The sequence below is a fragment of the Gastrolobium bilobum genome, unplaced genomic scaffold (genome assembly GCF_033153095.1).
Source record: "Gastrolobium bilobum isolate Gb01-03AN ecotype WA unplaced genomic scaffold, APGP_CSIRO_Gbil_v1 utg1269, whole genome shotgun sequence".
Lineage (NCBI taxonomy): Eukaryota > Viridiplantae > Streptophyta > Magnoliopsida > Fabales > Fabaceae > Gastrolobium > Gastrolobium bilobum.
In genome coordinates this window covers 380,911-391,887 of record NW_026898540.1, presented here as the reverse complement: position 1 = coordinate 391,887, position 10,977 = coordinate 380,911, and the positions used below count along the sequence as shown (strand labels likewise).

Here is a 10,977-nt window from a genome sequence, read left to right as displayed (position 1 = left end):
GTATTGTTGATCTTGATGATAATATTGACACTTTAATTTTTTTTTTAATTGTTTTAATATCAGTATTTTAAATAATAAAATAAAAAACATATTTTAACATATTTCCTTTATTTTATTTTTCTAATAAATAATGTAAAAATAACATAAATGTGCAAAAAAAAAAAACCAAAATTAGTGAGAAATATACATTTTTACGCACCTTTAGCGTAAGCTTTTTCTTCTGTACGGAGCAACTATTTTTTCTTCTTTACAAAAGATTGTCAACATTTGATGGACAATGATGGTTATCTAATTAGATATTTCAATGGAGGAAAAAAGCATGCATATATCTCCCGAAGGAAGAAAAGATATAAATCTTCGGAACCAAAAATGCCATTAATTAATACTTTTTTATAAAGTAAGTAAGACAATTCATTAACAGAATATAAAATTATTCTAATATTAATAAATCTTAAAATGTATATACTCACGAGGTAATCCATAAATTTACAAAAATCCAGATAAATAAATAAATAAAATTAAAAATTTATTTGATTCATTTTAAAAATTTCAAATCGTTAAGCTAGCTATCACATCACAGCTCTACATTTCTTAATACGCGTCACAGGATTAGCAAGTTATTGCAATTTTTAGATTATTAAAAAAATTAATTTAAATTAGCACGAGATTAATAATTTAAAAAAATATGGTGCAATATTTGAGTAGGCTTCTCTTAAGCATGACTTGGCATGGAAGATTAAACTTTTCTACCTAACTTTTTATAAAAAAGTTGTTATACTATAATGAATAAAATAAAGAAGATAAAGTAAGAAAATAAATTACACAAGTCAAATGCATAAAATAACTCTAATTAAGTTAAGAAAGAAATCAAAGTGTTTTGTATAAAGAATCATTTCAATTCAAAAATTAAAATTGTTAGGTGAAAATTATATTAATAATTTTATATTTCTCTCATGTTTTACTTATATTATTTTTTAGATTTATTTTATTTTATATTTTTTTCTTGTTTATTTTCCTAAATCTAATCTATTAGATTGTCAAAAAAAACTGGTCCAAAAATTTATTTTTTTATTATTTCTGATAAGCAACGTGCGTTCCGATTTCACAGCTTCACTCAAATGAAAGTCCAAGGCCCAAAAAGAAATGGATAAAATTAAACCTAGTAAAACGAATCTATTGGAGCTACGTACAGAGATAACCACAATGCACTTCCTTGCACTGCTGCGTACACACTCACCTTTTGAACTTCCGAGGACGAAGTTGACAGCGACGAGAGCACCAAAACAAGTTGGTTCGAGCTTTAGAGCCTATCGAGGGAGAAGAATTTTGGTGGTCTCGGATCACTATTAACTCAGTGGTCCAGATTAATCAAAATCAAATAATTATTAAAGAGAGAGAAGAGAGAAGAAATAAAAAAAAAATATTCAAGTATCATCTCTTAAATGGAAGGATCAGATGAAATCTGGAATATCAAAAATATTTCCCTCTCGAGGGCCTTTGACCTGTGTTATAGAAAAAAACGAACCTTTTTAAGCATAGAAAGACACCTTGATATTGCAGCCTTATTTGTTTGTCCCCTTTTTCCCATTTCTTTTTAAGTCCTCTCATCGAGTATTTAAAAATTTGGCCGACCATTAACCAGGGGGTTATGGGGTCATTTCCTGACCCGATTTTATACATTAAAAAATATAAATATATATACGAAAAATTCAATCCACCAATCATCAAAAATTCAAAATATATTTAACATAATTCAACAAATTACATCTACAAGTCAATATTACGCAAACTAGTCAAAGTATCAAACACATATTCCAAAAGGAGTTAATGAAAATTTATATCATCAAACTCAGACCCTTTTTGTCCTTCTCACGCACCTACAATAGCATGTGAAAGACGATTCCTTACCCAAGAGAGAATGGGGGAGGAGAGGCGGCAGCGCGGCGAATCAACAGTGGGGAGAGAGCCAACACATGGAGGAGAGGGAGAGAGAAGACCGAATATGATAGGAAGAACCACCACCATGGCAGAGGTGATCAGCGGATCAGAGAGACCGAGTCTGGGAGAGAAGCTCGGAAGAGAAAAAGAAGAACGATTCAGATTTCAAATCTAGTTCTAGATATAGGCAACGACTTTTTATTTTATTTTTTTTGTTTTCTGTACATATTAAACGACGTCTTTTCGTGTGTAAATTTAGAAAAAATGCAGTGACCCTCTTTGACCTGTGAGTCAGAGGGGTCAATGTGAATGCAAGGTCTAACTGTTGACCCCAACCCTCAAAGAGAAGGGGTCGACCCCAGGTAGAGTGGGGTTTTAAAACACCGCTATCATCACTACATTAAAATTCGTAGTTTTCTTCGTTGTTAAAACCTACTAACCCAACATTGAGTTCAATTTGTTGTTATCACACATGAAAAATCCCCAAAATTCACAAACCCATTTGAAATATGGAGTAAGGCTCCTAGATCATCGTCTTACAGGAGGGTATAGTAAAATGAGCTATATAATAAAGTTCTACCATCAAAATTTAAAAAGGGACAAATAGTGACTTGTAATGTAGAATCCTCTATAATCTTTGACTTTAACAAATTGTAATATCTAGACATTCTTCCAAATTATTTTAAGATAATGAATATTGATCTGTACAAGAACTATGGACCATTGAAGTCTACGAAATTAAGGTAAGAACCAATTATAAGACCAAGCTCATTAAACTCAAATCAAGCTTTAATTAGTAAAAGACGCATAAGATATAAGTATACACCATTCCATGGATTATTCACCATCTTAAATTTAATCACCACCCAGCAAATGATTGAATGGCGAAGATATATTTTCAGCTAAACCTCAGTAATGTAACTTACCAAGAGGTATATCATGTAGAGAAATAGACTATGAAAGCCGATTTAATGGACCAATGAGAAGGCATATCAATTAAATCGCCACACAAAGACAATCTATTGAGCTTACTAGTAGGTCATGTCGCACTTTATAAAAAGAGAGACTAAAACCTAGGTTCATTCATCTTCTCCATTTTACTTAAGTTCATTTACTCACTTGCTCACTTGAGTATCGGAGTGTCTTGCAAATACACATCTTATCCTTTTCTAGTCAAATCAATTACTTGCAGCATCCAAACAGTCTAATCATTGGCGCCATTTGTGGGACTTAAATTTCTAAACCCCCCAACTAAAAACATGATTGATATCAGGAGTAAGATGTCAAAATCCTAGAACCACCAAGGAGAGGGCGTAGGAACATTTGTCACCCCTTCTCCTCCACAACAGAATAACCAAACCCCTTATCAAGAACTTATAACCACAAACCTCCAGATCTTAAAATACTCAAATCGCAAAACCAAAAAATGGAAAAGCAAGAACGTGAGTTGCTAGAATTAAAGAAACTCCAACAACAAGTAACAAAAGGATGACAATCCTATCTCATGGAATGTACAAGGCAAAATGGCAACCACCAATCCCTCCACAATGTAAACAAGTGCAATCAAAGAAACAACCATCCTTCCAAGAAAACAAGGAACACATGTTCCAAAATTTACCTTCATCCTATAGCCACATATTACATCTTGCAAAGAAACCCAACTTACTTCCTAAACCTCCAAGACAAAAAAACAAGGCCAAGAGTTGTTCACCCTTTCATCATCAAAATAATGGCCACAAACATGCCAAAGGATATCAAACTTGACACATAGAAGTTTTATGGAAAAGGGGACCTACAAGAACATCTTGAACAATTCCAAACGAATATGATGGCTAAACTCCATCAGCTGCAGATTATTTCCAACCACTCTCAAGGAAGTTGTCCTATCATAGTATTCATCTCTTCCCCCAAACTCAATTCGAGACTGGGAGGACCTTACAAATAAATTTCTTATAATATTTACTACCAACAAGGCACAATACTAATCCATTTATACCCTGAAAATTGTCAGACAAGGATCCCACGATTTTTTGCTAAATTATTTAAAATGATTCTTTAATGAAGCACTACTGGTAAAAGATCTTGACCTAAAAATTTCATTACATTTGATTATAGATGGTCTCCAATGTGTTCCTTTTTCCACCTCTATTGTGAAATAAAAAATCAAAGACCGCTGGAGAACTTAGGGCACGCTCTAATATGTACATTAATCTCGAGGACTATGAAAGATTCAGCGTTGATGTTGGAACCAAACGAATGATGTCGATGAAAGGAAAGACATCAAGCCATAATGAAAGTTCAAGGAATACACTCCATTAAATACTTCATGATCTTATATCCTCAAGGAAGTGGTCCACGCAAAGTTTGTTCCATTCCATTCCAGACATGTATTAGAGGGGGTTCTGTGTACTTGTAAGCAATGTTTTAAAACTCGGACCGGTCATCGAACCGGTCGAGGTACTGGGTCACTGGTTCAACCGGGTTGAACCGGTTTTACTGTTCACATATTAAAAATATAAAAATATTACTTATATTAATAAAAATTCACATAAGAAAACTATCTATGAGCTTCAAAAAATAAATTGGTTTTCAATGATAGCAAATATTATATACTTCTAAGCTTCTAGGTCTAGACCGTTGAGATGAGATCATGAGACCATCAGTGTTTATCACCACTTAACTTCATGAGATCATTATAAGATGCAACTAAATTACATAAACGAACTACACTAATCTAAAATACCTTATTATTTTCACCTTACTTTTAATCATATTCATCATAAAATATGAATATGATTTAATTCAAGAGTTCTTATCAACAAAAAAAAAATTACCAAAAAGAAAAAAATAGAGGAAAAAACCGGTTTAACCCGAGTCAACCGGGTCGCCGGGTTTCGGCCGGGTCAACCGGTCCAATCCGGGCTGACTGCATAACCGGTCTAACTACCCGCTCGGACCGGGGAACCCATCGGATCACCGAGTCCCGGGTCGACCCGGCCGGTCCGAGCCGAGTTTAAAAACACTGCTTGTAAGGACTCCAATGCTCAAGTCAATGTATGATTGAGGTGAGTTTTCATTAGAGGAAGGCGCCTACCTAATGACAAAGGCCTTATATTTTTAGGTAGGTTGCAAACACTATTGTAGGGCATATAAACCTCTACTTTAGAGAATAGGGTTTAACCTTCTATGGGTAGTGTGTCAGTGAAGCCTTGCTTTTGTGTAGGTTTGTTCACTATTGCAACACTCTGCTTCAAGTGTCACGTGAAGTTTGAAGAAAGAAGGATACGCTCTGGGATAACTCTAGCTAAAAAATTGAAAACATAATCACAAACATATCCCCTAAAGAAGGGCACACACTTAAAACAAAGTCAACAGATCCTAAGGAGGAAAGTTGGGACACTTAAAGCATTAGGCCAAGGCATAAAGCCCTCAACCTTATGCCATGAAAAAAGGCATCAACCCTCGGATCAACCAAACTAGGGGTCGAAATGTACTTACATCACGACATTTCTGCAAGCAAAGTACCACGTTAATAGGAAACTTCTCTGAACCAAATACATGATCCAATGGGTCAACACGTTGAAATTGGTTCAAAACTTACCTCCTAACCATGCTATGTAGGCTAGTAACTACAAACTATGTGTGTCGCTTGACTCTTGACATTATGGTAAAGTATATACTTGCACAAAAACAAAGTTTCGCCAATGCGCTACCTATTGAAGGCTACACCCTACCCTAATAGGCTCGCATGCCCCCACGCAAACTCTACCTCACTAATACATTTACTGTAGCATAAGAGTTTTCGTCGGTGTAAATCACCCCTTGCTTGTTGGATGCTGGTTGCTACTGCTCAAATATCTGCCAACAAAAGAATTTTCCAAACAAGCCACATACTGCTACACCACATGAAGGTTAAGAAGACCTTAACAATAACTTTCGCTAGTCTCTTACAACCGCATAGAAGCTCAACGAAATGTTGGTAGTGCTTTGCATCCTTGGATGGAAAATCACGTGATCATCTTTGGGTCACAATCTAGAGGTGGCAAAACGGGTCGGCCCGTCCTGACCCACCTCATACCGCCACCAACCTGCCAATAACAGGTTAGCCTGCCCCGCCCCGCCTCTTGAATGTGGGTTGAAAAGCCTAACACGCCCCGTTTTTTGGTAGTTTGACGGGTCAACTTGCCTAAAAAATAAAAATAAATTAAAAATTAAAATTAAACTATATTTTATGAATTTTATAATATTACTTATTTTCATTTCACACTCCCCTTAGTTTTTTTCCAATCTCAAGTATAAATATATGTTAATATTGAGTCAGACATTCTTTAATAACTTATTTTTGCTTATATATATGGATAACCTTTGTCATAAATAAAGTTTTTCTTCTTTATTTTTTCTAGGGGAGTACTAAAATAAAAAAAATTGGATATCACAAAAGCTTAATGACAAATAAAATAGTACCTAGTAAAAAAAAATTAACCCGACGGACTAACCCTCCTCGACCTACCGCTAATCCGTTTTGACCCAAAAACTGATGGGGCGGGTTAAGACAAGTTGGTGAATTGAGATGTGTAATTCAACCTCCCCCGTTTTAACATGTTGATGGATTGACTTGATGAATTCAACCATATTGCCGTCACACCAAAACATTGGCCTTGTTATTCTACATTGGACGAATTGTTTTATATAAAACTGATAAAAGTAATTTTTATTTTTATCTTTCTTTTTAAAAAAAGTCACTGTATTAAAAAAAACGTAAATAAACTAAATAAATTTTTTTTTTTATAATTATCAATAAAAGTAAAGCCTACAAAAAAAAAAAAAAACAGAAAATGCGTGAGCAAAAAGCAATAGCTTGTAACGAAAAAAAAAGTAATAGCTTGGTCATGATAGCAACTATAAGGCCTCACAAATTCAATTCCCGCTTTTTGTCCCACAAATATGCAACATCATGAGTAGTCTACGGAAGTCCCAATCCCCTTATCATTGTTCTTACATCCCATCTCTTATAAAATCTATCTAATTTGGGTCAACCAAAACGATTTTTTTGACTATTACTTACTAATATGATATTGTTATGTTAAAGAAAAAACCAAAGTAAATTAAATAAGTTTTTCATAATTTAGAAAATTTTATATACAACATAATAAATCTTATTATAATCATGTGTATATATATTAATAGAGTTTTATAAGAGTTATGTTGTAGGAAAAGTGATTGTGTAATGTTATAGAAATTCATTTTGCGTGCCATAGTTTTTTTTTCTTTAAAAAGTATGGGCCCCACAAAATGTTGTGTGTGTAGAAAAAAAATTTTAGTCATGTTAAAGGACAAACTAAAATCCCATATTAATAATATAAGATTATTGTGTTAATAAGTAAATGTTTTAAATATAAAACAAAAATGGATTAAAAAAAAAACAGATACTTTCGGAGAAGCATCGTACCACACAAGGCACCCTTATCCCAAAAAAGCCCATATTTAAGTCCCACAAGCTCTCATTACAAGTTCCTTTCCGCTTTCCCAAGAACAATAATACTAGTTTTACCAACGAGAAAAGGAAGATTGAAGAAAGACAGATAATCAGTCATAACTACAAAGGAATAAATCATACATTAACCACAAAATGCAAAGGTTATGAAACTCACTTGTTGCAACGATAAAATATGCTATATGCAAAAAGCTTCCCCCACATAAAATAACTTCAAAGCACACAAACCCCTCATCCAAAGCTTCTCTCTTTGTTCCTCTGCTTTGTTATCTGTCCCCCCACATCCAATGCCCGGTGAGCTTGACGTGATGCACTGTAAATGCTGCTTCTTCGTACTGGTCCCCTTTCCATAGCTTCGTAAATAAAAACCCCACATTCTCATTCTCATTCTCAACCCACATTCATTCATTCGCTTAGGAACTTGAGTGCCAGAACAAATGGGACCTCTCACTTCACTTATTCTTTCTCTCTTCCTATTCTGTTCCTTCTCATTAACACACTCTCGAACCACACCCCAGGGACCCAAAACGACAGTGCTCGACGTCGCTTCCTCACTTCAAAACGCACACAAAGTCCTCACATTGAACCACCAACTACGACACCACCAACAACTTTCGCTATCGTCGTTTACCCTTCAACTGCATTCTCGAGTTTCCATTCAAAAACCCTCAAACACTGACTACAAGTCCCTGACCCTATTGCGACTCGAGCGTGACTCAGCCCGAGTCAGGTCCTTGCAAACTCGCCTGGATCTAGCGTTAAAGCGCATCTCCGAATCGGACCTTCACCCAGCCGAGTCAGGGAACGAGTTCCAATCTGAAGAACTACAAGGACCTATCGTTTCTGGAACGAGTCAGGGAAGCGGCGAGTACTTCCTCCGACTCGGAATCGGAAAACCGCCGTCTCCGGCATACGTCGTTCTCGACACCGGCAGCGACGTCAGCTGGATCCAGTGCGCTCCCTGCGCCGACTGCTACCAGCAATCCGACCCGATTTTCGACCCGAATTCGTCTGATTCGTACTCTCCGATCCACTGCGACGCGCCGCAGTGTAAGTCACTGGACCTCTCCGAGTGCCGCAACGGGACCTGCCTCTACGAGGTTTCTTACGGCGACGGATCTTACACCGTCGGCGAGTTCGCGACGGAGACTGTGTCTTTTGGTTCGGCTTCGGTCGACGGCGTCGCCATCGGCTGTGGCCACAACAACGAAGGATTGTTCGTTGGCGCCGCCGGCTTGCTAGGACTCGGCGGTGGCTCGCTTTCGTTCCCTGCTCAGCTCAATGCCACATCATTCTCCTACTGTCTTGTGGACCGCGACTCTGACTCGGCCTCGACGCTCGAGTTTGACTCGCCGTTACCGCGTAACACCGTCTCCGCGCCGTTACGGCGGAATCCTCAGCTGGACACGTTTTACTATCTCGGCATGACGGGACTCAGCGTCGGCGGGGAGTTGCTTCCGATTCCTGAGACGAGTTTTGCTGTTGACTCCGGTGGTGGCGGCGGGATTATTGTTGATTCCGGAACGGCCGTGACTCGGTTGAGGAGCGAGGTGTACGACGAACTCCGTGATGCGTTTGTTAGGGGAACGCGAGGGCTCCCGGCGGCAAACGGTGTGTCGTTGTTTGACACGTGCTACGACCTGTCATCGAGGTCTAGCGTGGAGGTTCCGACGGTGTCGTTTCACTTTCCCGACGGTAAGGAGTTACCGTTACCGGCGAAGAATTACCTGATACCGGTTGACTCGGTGGGGACATTTTGTTTCGCTTTCGCGCCCACGACGTCTTCGTTGTCAATCATTGGGAACGTGCAGCAGCAGGGGACACGTGTCGGTTTCGATATCGCTAACTCACTCATAGGATTCTCTTCCAATAGCTGCTAAGCGTGGTAGATGAAAAACATTCGAAGCTCGTGCTTTTTTTTATATCTATTTTCATTTAATTTTATGTATGTTGTTATTGATTTTCATTTTTATATTTTTTTACTTTGTTACCCCTGGTTACCAGGAGCTTCTTTTTACAATTGTACGTGCGGTCCCATTCGGATAAGGTGGTAATGTAAGTTGGACCAGCTGAATGGCGTTATAGAGTAATAATAGTGTCTGTGGTGATGAACTTTGTTGCCAACTTGGGACATGAATATACAACAGATGGTAGTAAATGGTAGTTTTATCACTTTATGGATATTATGGGGATGGTAGATGAATGGTTAGTTTCTCTATTACTACTTACTACTACTCTACGGTTTCCCATCTTTGGGACCAAACAAAACTGCTTCATTAATGACAAATCTAATGTGATAATATTTTTATTTTATTTTTGGAAATACAAGGAAAATTAAATAAAACAATTAAAGACACAATCTGGGCATAGCCACGCCAACAACATCATCTCTCAAAACGGATTCGCAATAATTTGGAGGAGTTGTAAATTCTTGCAAATCTCAACCAAAGGAATGAGCATGACCAGCTAAAGCATCCGCAAGACGATTTCCTTCCATGTAAGCATGGGAAACATGAACAAGCCAGTCCTTTTGCATGTAATGACGAATCTGATGACCCAAAGTAGCCAGAGGGTGTTCCTGATTACAGTCTTTGTTGATAAAATCAATAGCGATCAGCGAGTCTCCTTCCAACCACACTCTTCGATAATTTCTTCTCCAAGCTATCTGAAGTCCTAGAAGGCAACCCCAAAGTTCTGCTGTAAGAGAATTACCCCAACCAAGGTATTTTGAGAAGCCAACAATCCAACTCCCAGTATCATCCCTAAGAACACCTCCACACCCAGTACGCATTCCTCCCATTGTACAAGACCCATCTACATTGATCTTTATCCAACCATCTGGAGGAAAGGTCCAGCGAATATATCGCTCCTCTTTATTCCTTCGATGAACCAGAAGATACAAAAAGAACTCTAGACTGCAACACATAATCATGGTAACACCAAATCTGTCGAACAATGCTATAAGCATTAGCCTGAGATCCTTCAAAAATCATTTTGTTTCTGGTATTCCAAATGAACCAACAAGCAATACCAAAAATCAAAGGCCACTCCCGATTATCTCCCATATCACCAACCACGAGGTTTGACTGCAACCAATCATTGAAACACTGGGAGAAAAAATTCCTTTGCTTTACCTGCAAAACAAGAAGTTTCCAAACATCTCTAGAAATATGACAATCACGAATAGCATGTATGGAATTCTCCTCTGAAACTAAACATCTGGAACACATGTTTGAATCAGCCATATGCCTCTGAACACGCTTCACATTAGTCAAGAGCTTATCCCCAACAAAAAGCCAAAGAAAGCAACGGATCTTCTCAGGACTAGGCCATTTCCAAATTTTGTCCCAAGGAAATACATTATCTACCACTTCCGTTTGTGCAATGAGAGAGTAAGCTGTCTTCACTGAAAACTTATCGTCGCTAGTCCCTGTCCAAATCACTCTATCTGGACCACCTTGTAAGAAAGGAGGCACAAGGTTTTGAACTTTTTGCAAAACTGAGCTAGGCAGCAGGTGCTGAAATAAATTCCAGTTCCAACTCCC

At 37.7% G+C, this 10,977-nt stretch overlaps 1 protein-coding gene across 1 annotated transcript; it reads left to right on the top strand.

The window, feature by feature from the left end:
• Positions 1 to 7,869: 7,869 nt before the first annotated feature.
• On the top strand, positions 7,870 to 9,314 carry LOC133317218 (protein ASPARTIC PROTEASE IN GUARD CELL 1). The gene has a single exon (XM_061519058.1). The coding sequence runs from the start codon at positions 7,870 to 7,872 to the stop codon at positions 9,310 to 9,312; it is 1,443 nt and encodes a 480-aa protein (XP_061375042.1). The 3' UTR covers positions 9,313 to 9,314.
• The last annotated feature ends 1,663 nt before the right edge of the window (positions 9,315 to 10,977 follow it).

Bases quoted from the DNA above. Each gene is read 5' to 3' on its own strand.
- LOC133317218 (XM_061519058.1), top strand. From the start codon at position 7,870: ATGGGACCTCTCACTTCACTTATTCTTTCTCTCTTCCTATTCTGTTCC.